Here is a 15,636-nt window from a genome sequence, read left to right as displayed (position 1 = left end):
GGGGGACTGAAGAGTGCTTAATAAAGCACTGGCTGGGGCCAGGTTAAGGGAATCCAGAAGAGACAGTGCTGCCCCCCGAGACGGGCAACTCCAAAGCCCAGCAAGGCAGAGGACAGGGAGGACACCAGAGCCCAGAAAGAGATGGCTGGAGCTCTGAGCCGGCCGCCAGCCAGGGGCTGTGGTAGAGGGGGGCACGCCAACCCACGGTGGCCCGGCAGAGGGACAACTAACACCCTGATCTCGCTCACTCTCCCCCACCCTCCTTCCTGCTGGGGCCTCCCACTGGCCAAATCCCAGGGGAAGCCAGCGGCAAGAACGCCCGCCCAGGCAGTCGGTGAGGCCAGGGCTGCAGAAACCGCGGCGGGGGGGGGGGGGGTCCTCAGGGGAGGTCGGGAAACATCTGGCCCAACGTGGACGACTCGGGAGACAGCAGCGGCTTGGCAGCCTCCTGGTCAGGGCAGAGGCCGCCGGCACTGCGGGGTCATCGGACGAGTCCTTGATGGGGGGTCTGTTCCCAGCCTGGGGCTCCAGCCTTCCGGTGGCTCTGGGGTCACCTCATCTCCGGTATTAGACTCCTTCCTGTTCAAGCAACTATGGCAACGCCAGTTATCTGCCACTGGACCTGGGCTAATAAAGGATGTGTTAGCAGTCGAGGAAGGCAGATCTTAAGTGAGGGAGGGATGATGGATCTGGTGAGGGAAACTGGAGGGAAATTTCCACCGCGGAAAGTGTGGGATAACGAGCTGGCCAGAAGTCGCACGGGAATGACGTGGCGCTGGACCAGGCGTCCCTCCGAAGCTGGGTCCTTCCCAGCAGCTCTTTGGGATCCTTAGTATTTTTACAGCACCGAGGCCTCACTCTGCCGGTTAGTGGTACTTCAAGAGTGAGTTTTAACGCTGCGGACAGGAAAGTTCGATGCCCCTGAATCCCCCCATGACTTCTGCAGGGAAGGTTTACAGCATGGCCACCGTCGAGGGTCACCCGGGCCCCTCGTCCTGCAGCGCATGGGGCACACCATCCCCCTGGAGCGGGCTGTCCAGCCGGCGCCACCAGCCCCCCGGTATCCCCCGTTCTGCTTTGGACCCAGACAGATAGGCCAACTCGCCCAGCTCGGCTCATCCTTACTGCACATCCGCTGCTGTGACTCAGCTTTTCCCCCGGGGCTCCCGCCCAGGAACCCCTCGACCTCAGCCCCCATGGGGCCCATCCCCCACACTGGGCTGCACGCCAGCTCCTGGGCCCACTTCCCGGTCTGACTGGAAGCTCCTGGGCCCAAGCACTGGGCTGGCGCGACCAAGGGCCAGCAAGCACATGAAGGCAAAAGGAGACACAGCCCCGCTCTCTCGAGGTCTTTATTGGAATAAGTAACAGCACACTATTCACACCGCACAGCACTTCCCTAACCAAGGCTCTGGCTCCTGGGAGGTCAGGTTCACGGCAGGGCCCACGGCAGACCCGAGGAGCCGCGGCTTCCCGCTGCCGGCCAGGCGGACAGCATTGCCAACACAGCCAGGGGTTTAGCGGCTTTTATTCGATATCCAGACATCCAAAGGCGCCACCGCTTAAAACAGCTAAAAGGACAATGAAACACGGGCCCGCAAAAGGGGGTGAAAAAAGCATTCAGTTCCTTTAAAACACAGCTCTTTGTCACATCCAATTAGGACATTAGGGCTCTGCATGCATAAGACCCTGTGGTTGTCACGGGGGAAGCAAAGCTGCAGGTAGCCTCCCCATGGCCAGTGGGAGCCTCAAACAGCCGCTCCAAGAAGGATAAAAGGTGACCATCTCACGGCCCCTGCCTGGGCCCTCACTTGGGCCCTGCAGACCCTGAGCCGGAGCCACTCGGGCGCAAATGATCTCACTTTCACTTAGTTCCTGTGGGGGGTCCCACCCCCGACCAAAAAACAATGCACTGAAAAGGTGGGTCAATTGAGGAGGAAGGGTTCTAGAACTTTCAAGATTAAGGGAAGTGGCTTCTGCACAAGTTACCCCAAGAAGATGTCCCAGCATCACAGACCTGAAACTCACAGCTATGGTCGCTAAGCCAGGAGGGCTGATCACAGGAGAGGCCGCCCCCAGAGTTCACCCTGCTCTCTGTCTCATGACTGCACTCCCGACGCGGATGCCCAGGCCTCGCGTTGAACTCTGATTCAGAGTGGACAGTGAAGGGCGGGGGGAAGGAGATGCATTCAGGGCAGGGAACCAACTTGAATAAAGCCAGTTTGGATGACAGATCACCTGCTCTGCTGGAACCCTGGCCTTAGAGAGTTGGCACCATGACACAGCTGGCCCATATCTAGGGATCCCTTTTACCAGGAACACAGAGGGCTTGAAGCGCACGCACTCCCCGCCCCCCAGGACCACTGCCTCCTTTTCCAGGCACGGAGTCCACCGGAGCTGCCCACCTGCACTGAAAACCCCAAGGCTGCTGCAAGTTCTTTCCAAATGTCAGCGCCCCCTCCTTCGGTCCCCGGGACCCCCGGGGATGGGCAGAGTCTGGCCAGACCCGCCTGTAAAGGCCAGGAGACCGGCCTCCGTGGCTCTGGCGGCCGGCAGGGATCCTACACATGTAATGAAGTCGGCACAGACTGTTCCAGCCTTGGTTCTTCTGTCAATGTGGCCCTTTAATGTCGCCGCGTCCCGCAGGAGACACCGTAATACTGTTTTAATTATTTCTGTCCCCTGCTGGGAAACCACCTCCATCAGACTCGCAGCGGCAAAGCTGAGACAGGGGACAGGGGAATCGGTGTTTCCTGAGTCGTGAGCGCTGGCATCCGATTTAATATTAACAACCAGCACGACTGCTCCGATCAACAGCAGGAAGGTGAAAATTGGAGATGAGAAAGGCCTGTCCTGAGAGCTGAGAGCCCAGGAAGGAGGCTGCCGTGTGTGTGTGGGGGGGGGGGGGTGACACAGGGCAGGCACCCCCCCCCCGCCCCGTTTCTCTCTTGAGCCAAAGTGAGCGGGGGAAGGGGCAAACAGCATTCCTTTCAGGGGTGCTCAGCGGGGGATACCAGCAGGGTTGAATGCCACACTGGGGAGGAGGGGGGTAAAGACGTCATATTCCCCCAATTAGGCCTGGACTGCGTCCCCCAGAATCCATATGTTGAAGCTCTAAGCCCAGGTACCTCAGAATGTCACTGTATTTGGAGATGGGGTCTTTACAGAGGTCGGCATGTTACAATGAGGTCATATGAGTGGCCCTCATCCATTATGACGGGTGTCCTTGTAAAAGGAGGTTAGGACGCAGACGGGCACGGCGGGGGGAGGGGGCACATGAGGCCACGGGGAAGGGAGGCCATCCGCAAGCCGGGAGAGGGGCCTCAGGGGGAGTCAGCCCTGCCTTAATGCTGGATTTCTGGCCTCCGGAGCTGGGGGACCATCCGTTCCTGTTGTCTAAGTCCCCGCCTGTGGCCCTTTGTTAACGGCGGCCCCTGCAAACTGAGAGACTCCGCTTTTTGTAAAAGTTTAAAAATGCATCTATTCCCAAACAGGGCCCCTGAGATGTATCAAGCAACACTTTAGATCCGGCTCCCGACATAGCCCACTTGGCCGTCACCAAAAAAAAAAAAAATCAGAAACCACTTCAGCAAATCCTGCCTCCGGCTCGGTGGCACTGAGGGTCACCCGGGTCTTAGATTTTTGTGCAAAAGGTAAAGGAGAAACACTGGCTGGTCAAGCAACGGAATGTGGGGCGGGCCCTCCTGTCCCATCAAAAGCCCCCGGGACTTTAGAGGGAAGTTTTTTTAAAACTACAAAAGGCTTTTTACTAAAAAGGCCTCTCTTCCAAGGAGATTTCCCCCGCCATAGTCAGGCTGACTCATGGCTCCTCAGAGCTGTGGGTGCTGTTCTGATCACCCATGGCCGTGGTCGTTAACTGCTGCATGGAAAGGCTTGCAGGGCGCCCCCCCACACACACACACAGGCTGAAGGGTGTGGGGGGGATCAGGGCTGACACGTGTCTCGGCACCGATGGGGCCACATGCCAGCACTGGGGTGCAGAATCCTGCCCACTGTGGGCTACACAGGGGAGCTTAAGAGCAATAACCTGAAGAGGCCGGGTGGCGTGGGGGAGGGGTGGGGTGGGAACAAGGCTGGTGGGCCTCCCGGCCCTGCAGGGTCTCCGCCGCTCCCTGCTCACTCCAGGTGCTTGTACTTGGTGAACAGGTTGTAAAGAACCCTCAGGGTGGATTTGAGATCCAGGTTCACCACATCTGCGGAAGGAAACAGAGACGCCGTTGGTGGGGCGAGAGCACCTGGGCCCTGGTGCCGGCATGCGGGAGGGACGGGGCACCTGTCACGTCCACAGCAGAGTGCTTCGGTTTTAAGACCGATAGCCACCCCATCCAGGACGCCCTGGGCAGCGCCATCCCAGGACACTGGCTGCTGTGAGAGGCCCCAGGCCACCAGCCCTCTCCATGAGCACCTGGGATGGCAAGACAGGTGGCAGGATGCTCCTGCATCCCTTCTAGGACCCGCGTCGGGCAAGTCTGGGGACCAGTGGTGCCTACGGACGTGTGGTCTCCAACAGCCAAGGATGCTTACTGGGGTCCAACACCCACGGGCCAACCTGTGCCAGGACAGAGAGCGGGCCCTCTGGGGCAGGGCGGGGTGGGAGCTGCGGTTCCCTCCTGCCCCCTCAAGGTCAAGCAATGGGCCATGTGATGTGGCCCACGGCAGGACCCTCAGGGGATCCGACAGCCCAGGAAGTCCAGGCTGCCTTCTTTGGTGGGAGGGGCACCTGGGTCTTCTTCTCACTTGCCCTGTGACCTCAGACAAGTGACCTCCCTGCTCTGGGTCTTTGTTTGCCTATAAAACTGGCCCATCGGATGAGGTGATGCCCAAGGCCCTTCTCGGGCCACAGAAAGATCATGGTCTTGCTTTCCCCCTGCAGGTACTCAACCCCAGAGCAAGAAATAGCATGTCTTCCAGAGGAAGGCTAGCTGAGTGGTTGCCGTGAACCAACAACTGTCCTAATACCGAGGCCCAGAATGTCTCCAATCTCAGCTTGTCAGAGCGGGGGGGGAAGCACGGAGAGCCGGCACAACCCTCTTTCCTGCCTTCCCTTTGCAAACGAGACCAAGATTCACCGAGGAGAAAGAGCCTGCCGGCCAGTTTACCCTCACAATGAACTCGAGGGTTCACACGTGCACCCAGGGCTCCCAGAGTCTCCCAGGCCTGAGGCTTCGGCTCAGCCACCCCCCACCCCCCGGGCCGGCCAACACTGCAGTGGGAGGAGACCAGTGGCTACCGAACCAGAGGCAGCCGGCAGGACCGATGCCCTCTGTGAAGGGGCAGGTCTGAGGAAGGGGCTGCAGGGGGCTAAGCCAGGCCTGCTCCTGGTTCCCCAGCCTCGCTGCCCTGGTGGTGCCACCACCGGCTGCCCGTGCCTCCCCGCTGCGGCTCGGACCCACACGCGGCATGACCGTGCCTCATCCCTGCAGGGACATCAACCCAACACGCATCAAACTGTGGTAAGCCTTTAATATCCTTGCAAGGCGTGAAACAGCATCTCTAGCCTGAGCCCGGCACCTGCAGGGACATGCAGATCCCAAGGCTCGTGGGCAGAGGTCATGTCCTCCAAGTCAAGCAGTTACTAAAGACCAGTGTTGGTGGTTCCACCAGCACAGTCCTCCTGGTCCCCGAAGCTAAGGGCACAGGGGGCACGGGAGCTGGGGTTGGTGGGGCTGGGGCAGGGCATTACCTTCAGGGTGAGCCTTGGGTGTCTTGAGCCCTCCGTCCAGCATCAGCTCAAAGGCAAACGCCACGTTGTGGACCTGCCAAGGAAGCAAAAGTAGAATCGGCACATTCCCAGACCCAAGCGGCCCCACGCAGGGCACAGGGTGGGCAGGGGCGTCGGGAGAAGATGTTCACTAGATGGTCCTTACTCCCCTCACCAGGGATCAGGGGGCAGCTCAGAGATGCAGGGCTGAAGGCACAAAGCTTACCCTAGAGGGCTCCGGGGTCTCTGAGTGTCTGCTCTGTCATAGGCCACATGATGAGAAGTGACCGTGACTCTGTCCCTTTTACAGACGAGGAAGCCAAGGCTCAGAGAGGACAAGCCACTTCCCAGAGACACCCAGCGCTACGCACTGTCCCCAGCACAGAGCGGCCACCCACCATGTGCTGGAAGGGTCTCCCAGAGCTGTATGTGCATTGCTGTGGGCAGGACATTGCTCTCGGGGCAGTGGTGGCCCAGGCACCAGGCAGGCACTGGGGACCCTGCCGGAACAGAAGTCAGCCCAATGGTGGCTGCAGGGGCAGGCAGCAGGGCCCTGGTCCTGGCCTCAACTTGCTAGATGTCACAGAAGGTGGACACCCCACCCCCACCCCCCACATGGCTTCTCCCTGAAATGAAAAGTACCACTCAGCCCACGAGGATGCTGGAAGCTTGTATTCCACTAACAACTTCTGAAGAGGTTTAAAATAACACCTTCTCTGCTGCATTTATCCACCTGAATCACAGAGACGCCAGGTGATCAACCAAATCACAGCCAACCATCTGCTGGGAGCAAAGGCTGTTAGGGGGTAGGATCGGGGGGGAGGGGGCACCAAAAATAAAATAGATCATAGAGTCCGAGCTAGAGAGAACCCCGGGGCTCTTAGTCACATATCCTTTCAACAGTAATATCTTCATGATTTCAGGGTAAATGAACCAGAAACATGATCATTTTACTTGTAGTTTAATAATTAACCAGGAAAACGATGTTTGACAAAATAACCCGCTGTTGGTCAAAATCCCAGCAGCTCAGGGACCGCGTAGTGGCCTCCAGGACCCTCGGCAGCACCAGCACTGGGCAGGTGGTGCTCGGAGGGGCCCCGTGTGGGGACGGACCCCGCAGGCCCTTCACACCAGGGCTGGGCGGGGCTGCACATGACCAGATGCAGGGGGCCCGGAGGACCCTGGGCCATTCCAGAGGCCCTCCGGAAAAGGCCCAATGGAAAGGCCAAGCAGGGTGTCAGACGTCCAGGTGTACAGAGCCAGCCCAGCCCAGAGGAAGGGCGTGGGGTGCACCAAGGCCACTTTTCAGAGGAGGCCCCGGGGCCGAGAGGAGTTAGGACAGGGAGAGACGGCCCCTTGAAATTGCTCGGCGCTGAGCAGGTAGGCTTCCTGAAACCCCACGCCTGCCCCACACCAACAACAGCTCTCGCCCAGACCCACCTCTCCGTAGTGCAAGGCTTTCCTTCTGCTTCCTTCTCAGTCTGAGGAAACCACCCGATGGGAAGTCACCGCCACCCTGCTCTCGCCCCAGCCACCCCCTCACCTCCACTGACCCCTCATGCCTGCAGAGAAGCCACCCCTGAGCCCAGGCCCCTGGGACAGGGCACACAGAGCAGCGAACAGCTCCCCGGACCCGAGGGGACCAGGCCACACGCTGTGCCCCAAAGCCCCATGCCACCCCTGGGAGCCAGCCACACAGCCAGGACACCCTGAAATCCTTTCCCTCCGCAAGTCAAGGGATTTTTGAAAACCTGGCCAGGTGACAGAAGAATAGAAGGTTCTAGAATAGGGGTGGGCTCTTCCACCTCTGCCCTGCTGAATGTGGGAGCTTGGGTTGTCTCTCGGCCCTTCTGAGACCCGTTTCCTCGTCCCCAGGGAGGGAATCAGATGAGGGGATAGGAGCGAAAGCACTTGGAGAATGTGAAGCCCTTTCTTGCATTTGCCGGTAAGAACCTGAGTCTCCGGGACGCCTTCCACTCCCCAGAGAGAGGAATGTTGTGGAATCTTCCAGAAGGATGACCGATGGGCACAAGGTACTCAGCAAAGTGGCTCCCATGGAGTAAGATCATAAAACAAAAGCCACGGGTCGTATCCATGTCTCAGAAAGCTCAAAGGGTGCCGTGTGTTTGTGTGCAGGAACCTAGGGGGTCTGGTCTCATTTTTTTTTAAATCTAGTGCAATTGTTTTAAAAACACAGGTCATCACTCCGCTGGGGGACAGCAGCCCCTGATACGTGTCCGATTTCGCTCACCGAACCTTTGTGCCCTCCCTCGGGAAACGCAGAGCTGCTGCAGATTCCCAGCACTGGGGCAAACGTGTGGGCCCTGGGGAGATGCCCCGTGGGAGGTCCCCTGCAGCCACCACAGCCTGAGAGTTCAGCTGTGGGGCCCAGCCTGGAGCGAGTTCAGGTCCGTGCAGTGGGGAGACGCCAGTCTCTGCCCACGAGCCGGTCGAGAGCTAATAAATATGACGAGCTCACAAAGAACTTGCCAGTAGCTGCCACGATGACCCTCACTCCCCACGGCGGGCAGGGAGAGAATCCAGGAAGCTGGATAAGAATGCACTGGAATTCCAGCGTCCTCCCTGAGCGGAGCCACCCCTTCACGAGCATGAACGGGCTCCCAGCGTGCTGGACGCTGCCCCTAAAACAGCCTTTCCTTCACGGCTCTCGGGCAGAGGCGAAGCGAAGGCAGACGGTCATTCGGGCCTCTCACACCTCCAAGGCCAGGGCGGCAACCCACAAAAACTTTCACCCCTGTTGCAAAGGGAATTAAGGCTGGGGCCGGAGAGAAGGCTCCCCTACCCTGCCATGTGCACAGTCTCATCTTGGGGAAAAAAAAAAAAAGAAATCCAGTTCCGGCCCCTTGGCTCGATTCACCGTTCCTGCCGGCATCATTATTAATTTGAACAAAGGAAATCTCTCTCCCCGAACAATGCTTCTGCAACCAGCCCCGTCGGGCCTGGAAACGCATGAGCCTCTTCCCCACATTATCTGTGTTCTCATTTCCAGAACAATAGCACAGGCACCCTTGTTTCCTGACGGAGTTCTGCTCGCTCCCCTCTGGCTCGCGCTCTCCCCATTCGCTCTGGCTCACCCGTGCCAGGCCCTCTCTAATCTGTTCTGATTCCATCTCAGCAGGCGAGGCAGGAACAACATTTGGCCGCCAGTGAACCGCCTGGAAGGTGCTAGAAGTATGCAGATTGATAAACACTGGCCCCGTTATCAGATGTTTCCCTGGCTGCCACCACATGCTAGCATTGTCTGCCTCTCTGACTCACGGGTCTAGCACTTTGGGAAAATCCAATGACATGCCCGTGAGTCCAAAGCAATATGGACAGTGCAAAAGCCAAGTTTCTAAAGGCAACGCACTAACTCTTGTCTGGACAGGCTGCATTCCGGGGAGCCCTGAGCAGCAGGCCAAACACCCAGGCACAGACAGGGACACGGGGGGCTCAGCAACTCAAATCCAAAGGTTAGGCCCTTTGACCCCAACAATCCTATGTGGGGAATTTCCCCTAGAAAACAATCCACAGGAATGGAGATAGATATACAGAGAGATCAATCAATAGATAGACTCGAGAAGATGCCCTATTATTTTAATGGGGATAAAAAAACAGAAACAAGTTAATCGTCCAAGAGTGGGGGGAACAGGGAGACAGTGGTGTCAGAGCCACGGGACTCTGGGCCACGACTGAGGACAGCACTTGGGGAGATCGGAAGCAGCTGGGAAAACCAGAGGTGACATATGCATGGCCTCAACAGTGGAAGGATCTGCAAGTCTACAACATCCGACCACCATGATTAAAATTGATATCATCCCATGGGAAAGACCCCAAAGAGAACACGGCACACGGTGCTCGGGTATGTCTGGCACTACTGATGGGTTTACTTCTATGACTGAGGGTTGGGTTATGTCTCATTGCAGTACCGTTTTGGGGACAGCTTTATTTTTTTTGAAGACTCCAGCTAGACTCCTAAAAGAACATCGGGGGCAGGTCTAGGCTGTGCGCTTTAGCGAGCACGTCCGGGGCTGCTCTGAGGATGGAGACCACACACATACCTTCTGGTCGAAGCTGTCTGGGGTCAGGTAGAAGTTGTGCAGGGGGACGAAGTAGTCCTCCAGAAGGCCCATGAGCAGAACCAGGTAGACGCCATCTGCAAACTACAGAGAAACACGTGGTGATGTTTCCGGGCTGTACAGGGAGGTGGTGAATGTTCTGCATTCATTCCAAAGAAGGAAAATGTTTTAAAGTATGAAATCCGTGCCTCGCTCAGGCATGAACCTGCAATTAAGTGAAGGACCCGGGTGTAGAGCATCTCACTCGGGACTGGATATGGCCATGCATGTGTTTGGGGTTGGAGTGCATCCACGTGGATAGGGCCACGGCTCTGGAAGCAGGCAGCCTGGCCACAGGGCCCCTCCCCCCACTATGGACCTCGAGGTAACACTGGCTCCCATCTCTCAGGGTTGGCACGAGGACCCAGCATACAGTGAGCACCCCATCAGTGTCGGCTTCTGGAATGATCCATCCTTGCATGACCTGCAGGGTGCCCTATGCTTTGGTTTGGGGTCTGCTGCCCTGTTCCACCTGCTCACTTTGTCAGCTGTCCGAGCACCTTTTTCTAGCGAGGCTCACAGCGCCAGACACTTTCCCCTGCTTGAGCCCCGGTGACCACGAGCCTTTGTCCATCTAGATGAGCCTCTCGTGTCCATCCTGGCTGGGCCCTGAACACCGGGCGGCACTGGCTCAGGGAAAGGCCTGCAGGCTACAGCCCTCAATCCAGACCTCTCTCCCTGCCACCCAGCCCAGCAGCGCCATCCATCCACAGGAGGGGGACCAGGAATCTAGAACAAAAGGCCCCACTCTGGCAGACAGCCCTCCCCCACCCCCAATAAGCCAGGGAACAATTACTCCCTTTAAAGATAAAGCAATGGAGACCAGTAAAGGCCCCACGGAGCACAGAGATGGCACCTCTGAGGGGCCGAGACTTGCTGGGGTCTGCTGCACGGTCAGAACTTGAGAGGACCCCAGCCTCCAGATGTCTCAAACTGTGCCATCCAACCTGACCGCCACTGGCCACATGTACCTATTGAAATTAGACATTTTTTTGTTTGAATGTTGCTGGTTTATTCTTTTTCCTGCGGTAAAATATATGTAACATGAAGTCTACCATTTTAACCATTTTTAAATATCCAGGTCACTGGCATGAAGTCCATTCATACTGTGTGCCACCAACCATTCATCCATCCATCCATCCATCCAACCAACCATCCAATTCTAGCACTCACATCATTTTGCAAAACCGAAACTCTGTGCCCATTAAACACCAACTCCCCATCCCCCTCCCCCTGGCACCTACCACTCTGCTCTGTCTCTCTGAATTTGCCACAAGATTTATCCTTTTGTGTCTGGCGTATGCTGACTTTTTTTTTTTTTTTTAGTCATGATAAAACATACATAAAATGTACCATATTGATCATTTTTAAGCATACAGTTCAGTCTTAAGTACACTCACGCTATTACATAACCAAGTTCCAAAACACTTAAACTGAAAAAAATGTCTAAATTAACGAAAATACAAAATTCCGTTCCTCAATCACACCAGCCACATTTCAGGTGCTCAGCGGCCACCCATAGCAGGCAGCTCCTACAGCAGACGCGTGCCGACAGGACCCCTCCAACACTAAAAGGAAGCCCTCTTGGCCGGCGTGGTCCCCTGGTCTAGAAGAGCGCCATGCAGGACAGCAGGACAGCCGTGAGGGGCTGGGCACCCAGGAGCCCTGCAGCTCCGGAGACTGATGAGCCAAAGGAGGACTTTACTGAAAATAGCAGTTCCCTCCACCATCCTAGGCAGGCCACCAAGGCCTCCGATTTAAAGATGAAAATTCCAAATCACAAGTGTCCAGTATCACCATGTTGAAAGGCGAAGGGGAGCGAAGACACAAAGCACAAGGCAGAGGGACGCCGTCCTTCCCGGGCCTGCCGAGGACAGCCCTCTGGTAGAGCGTGCTGGCAGGACTGCCCCCACGGACACCGCGCCAGCAACAGGCCCAAAGAAACCGGCTCTCTCCACAGCATGGGCCCATTTCCAGGCCGTCCACGAATGAAGATCCCACCCGCAGCACCTGCCCGGGAGGTGTAGGGAGCCTCTGCTCCCTTCCACGGCATCCCCAAACGCAGCCCAGGCCCCCTCGTGCATGGGGCGGTGGGAGAGATGGTGACCGCAGAGGAAGGCATGGGAAGGAGGGGGGCGCCCAGGAGACTGAGAGCCAGGAGAGCACAGCGGCTTATCAGCAAACCGACCCTCCAGCTCACACTCCCGAGAGCACACATCAGTCCTGGGTGGGTGTGTGCTCTAGCGCAGACCCCCATGGTTGCCCCCATGGCTCCCACAGCACTGTCTTCATCAATACCCAGCTTGTACAGGCATAACCTCCATTAAGCCTCCCTGTATCTGCTGCCCCCTCAACATAAGGAGAGAAGCTCAGAGAAGTTGAGTAGCTGGCTTGGTATCACACAGCTAGGAAGTTGCCCAGAATATAGACGCGGTTTTACAAAGGAGGGAAAAAGACATGAATGCGCGCACGCGCATGCACGTGCGGACACACACACACACACACACACACACACACACACCCGAGCAGTGCTTTGAGCCCAGGTCTCCCTGATGATGAACATTGTTTATAAAAATACCTCTTTTCTGCTGGACCACTGGTTAAATACACTTATAGGATACTACTTTAAGTGTGGTGATAGAGAAAAAAGGAGACACTGGGTACATCCAGATCAGTGCAAACTGAGGAGCAGAGTCTCGGTCCGGGGTGTCTGGCGACTCCTGCTGGCATGTGGGCCAAGCAGGAAGTAAGAGTCGGCAATGGCTCGCAGGGCCCAGGACGTTCAGGCGGGCAAGCCTTCCTGGGCCCGCAAAGCATCACTGCCTTCCAGGAATGTGTCCTGCCGAAGCAGACAAAGGCACCAGCAGCTGAGTACAGAGAGCCCCTGCACCGCCCGCCACGAGAGTGGGAAGCGCCCCATCATGAGGAGCGGGCTTCACGCAGTGCACCAGGACGGAACAGAAGGCAGTCCTCAGAGGTGAGCAGCACAGACAGACCAACAGACCGGGCAACGGAAAAAGGATGAGATGGAATCACGCGCACAGCCTCCAACAGAAAGATGCCGATGATAAAATTACATAAGAAAGAACACATGTGGAAAGAGCTGCACGGTATGATCCACTGTCATTAACAAAATATACTTGTGCATATAAAACATCTAGAAGAGCCCACATCCAACCATTAACAGCAGTCAGGTAGGTCTGGAGAGGATGAAGGAGGGAGACGGTGGGGAGGGAGAGAGGCCTGTTACTTTTAGGTTAGGACACTCCGGGACTGTTAATATACCGAACGGCAAGTATCAGAGGCTAAGTGTGCAATGTTCATAAACTGCTACAAATGATGCACAAGTAAACATACTCATTAAAAATGGTCCATTCGGCTTTCCAGGACAGACCCGTGCAGTCCGTGATTAGCCAGCCAGGTGGAGGAAAGGTCTGGAACAAAACCCTCAGCACAGTTATCTCTGGGCATTGGGATTAGGAATGATTTTTGTTTTGCTTATCTGCATTTTCAGACATTCTACAATGAACCTGAATTACTTTTTTAATTAGAAAAGCAAATGAGAAAAGGCAAAGAAAGAGGCAGGAACAGAGGCAATCACCCAGGGGTTTAAGAAGGATCAGCTGGGGGTTAGAGGAATCTGCACCAAGAACTGTAACAACTCCGAATTCGAGCACCCAGCTAATCCTGGGAAAATTATATTTTGTGGTTTGATGCCTGCTGAGTGCTTGAAACATATTTTCACTATGCTGCATGAGCATTGAGTGGAGTGGGGGAGTATACTTTATATAATTCCTGCAAAAGAAATATTTTGTGCACACTCACTGGACAGGTATTCGGCGAGCATTTGCGCAGTAAGCATGGTGATGGAGAACAGAAGCGGGGTTGGGGGGGAGGGCACGGAACGTTCTAGACTTGCACCTGCCAAGGCCCTTCAGTGGGGGAGGTGTGACGCATCAGAGGGTGTTAGGGTTGCGCTGTGTCCCCCTAAAAAGATGTGTTGGAGTCCTAACCCGCAGAACCTGTGAATGTGACCTTATATGGAAGAAGTCATTACTGAAAGTAACGGAGTTAAGATGAGGTCACCAGGACGGGCCCTAATCCAACAACCAGTGTCCTTACTAAAATGGAAAATCTGGACACAGACGCATACACGGGGGGAGTGTCCCGTGACCATGAAGGCAGGGATCCCAGCAGGGCGTCTACAACCCAACAGAAGCCAAGAATCACCAGCAAAACCCCGCAGCGGGGGGAGAGGCCTGGCACAGAGACCCCCCTCACAGCCTCAGAAGGCAACAGCCCTGCCCACATGGGTCTGAGACTCCAGCCTCCAGGATGGTGAGGATGCAAACGTCTGTGGTTTAAGCCGCTCGGTCTGTGAGACCTGGTTCCAGCAGCCACAGGAAATTAAGACAGAGGGCCCGAGAGAAGGCCAGAAAAGCTGGGCTTTGCCGTCCCAACTGCCAGGTGGCCATTCCTCGTCAGACGAACAAGAATGGCGCCTGCTGCCCGGGATCGGACAGCTGGCTGAAAACGCGAACCCCAGAGCACTGCTCACCTGGGTCTCCAGTTCCGTCACCTCCAAGTTCAGCTTGTTCAGGTGCTTGTTCACAAACGTGATGAGAGACTGTGAAGGCAAAAAGACACAGGAGCCGTGAGTGAGAGAGTCCGCTCATCCGTTCCCATCCGACGGGATGGATCGGACATTGGGCACCACCGGCTTTGTCAGACGCTCCCGTCACCTCCTCCGTTTGCTAAAATAAAAGGCTCGGGTTCTCACAGCGACCCTTGGTTTTAATGGAACAATGCCTCCATCTACCCCCGTCGGAGAAGAACGTGCATCTCTGTCCGCCAACCCGGGCGCACACGTGCTCATCCACGCACACGTACATATTTAACAATCCTGTAGAAGAACAATCAGCTCCTCAAGAAGGACAAAACCGTCAGGGGGAGATGACTGGGTTTTTAGATGCGTCCTAGATGCCACCTGGAATGAGAGAAGGCTGACCTGAGGGGCCACGCTCATCCGCTTCAGTGACCTGTGTAAGCTTGATCTCGGAAGCAGGGCCACCGGCCTCTCCTCTCTAGCCAAAGTTTAAAACTTGTCGCCTGTAACTTTTCTCCCCCAGCAAACCCAGCTTCAGGGGGACGCAGCCACACCCCACCCCACCCCCACCCCGCGACACGACTGCCTTTCCTTATTCCTGCTACTCAAATTTACTGAGCAGCTACTACGTGCCAGGTACTCTGCCTGGCACCGCGGCATGAAGACGGCAAGACAGGGTCCCACCTGGAGAGCCCGTGGCATAGTTCTCCACATATGTACCTGGTGGGGATGACAGAGAAGTCGGGGCCAGGCCCAGCGTGTGAGACGTGCCACGGAGGGGAGGTCTGCTGAGCACGAGGAGGTGGTGTGTGTTCCCCCGCAGGGTGCCGAGGGAGGGAGCATCTGAGTGGGGCTGCGGGGCAGGCCAAATGGGAGATGGGAGTGGAGGGGCGGGTAGGGCAGGCACCCAGGCCCCGAGCACCTACACAAACACTTCGGGATCTTCAGGCGGCATCTGGATGTGGATGGGATGGAAGAGGGTAGGACGGGTGACCCTGGAGAGGTGGACAGGGTCCCCCTGCTTTTATCCTGGGGTACAAGGAGCCACCAACACAGCAACTCTCAATGTGGGGGTGTGGAAGGGCCAGGCTGGAAGCAGGAAGCTGTCAGGCAGATAAAAGGATTTTGTCTTGTTCGTCCCTAGTGCCCAAAATACGTCTTTTCAAAGAATAAATTAACATCGTATCTCT

The 15,636-nt window shown here is 56.4% G+C and overlaps 1 protein-coding gene across 5 annotated transcripts in view; it reads right to left on the bottom strand.

The window, feature by feature from the left end:
* Nucleotides 1–1,334: 1,334 nt before the first annotated feature.
* PARVB (parvin beta) overlaps nt 1,335–15,636 on the bottom strand; it is a 94,461-nt gene continuing 80,159 nt past the window's right edge. For all 5 annotated transcript variants that reach the window (XM_028115394.2, XM_028115398.2, XM_028115395.2 and 2 more), the window contains 4 exons: nt 14,399–14,467; nt 9,784–9,885; nt 5,705–5,777; nt 1,335–4,214 (listed from right to left, as the gene is read on the bottom strand). In XM_028115394.2, coding sequence (XP_027971195.1) covers nt 4,138–4,214; nt 5,705–5,777; nt 9,784–9,885; nt 14,399–14,467 — 321 coding nt within the window. In that variant the 3' untranslated portion in view covers nt 1,335–4,137. The remainder of the gene's footprint in view (nt 4,215–5,704; nt 5,778–9,783; nt 9,886–14,398; nt 14,468–15,636) is intronic.

The sequence above is a fragment of the Eumetopias jubatus genome, unplaced genomic scaffold, assembly GCF_037043125.1.
Source record: "Eumetopias jubatus isolate StellerSeaLion01/CBP00866 unplaced genomic scaffold, mEumJub1_p1.0 scaffold_8, whole genome shotgun sequence".
NCBI classification, from domain to species: Eukaryota; Metazoa; Chordata; class Mammalia; order Carnivora; family Otariidae; genus Eumetopias; species Eumetopias jubatus.
The sequence above is the reverse complement of the archived record's forward strand: the minus strand, read 5'-3'. Positions and strand labels throughout refer to the sequence as shown.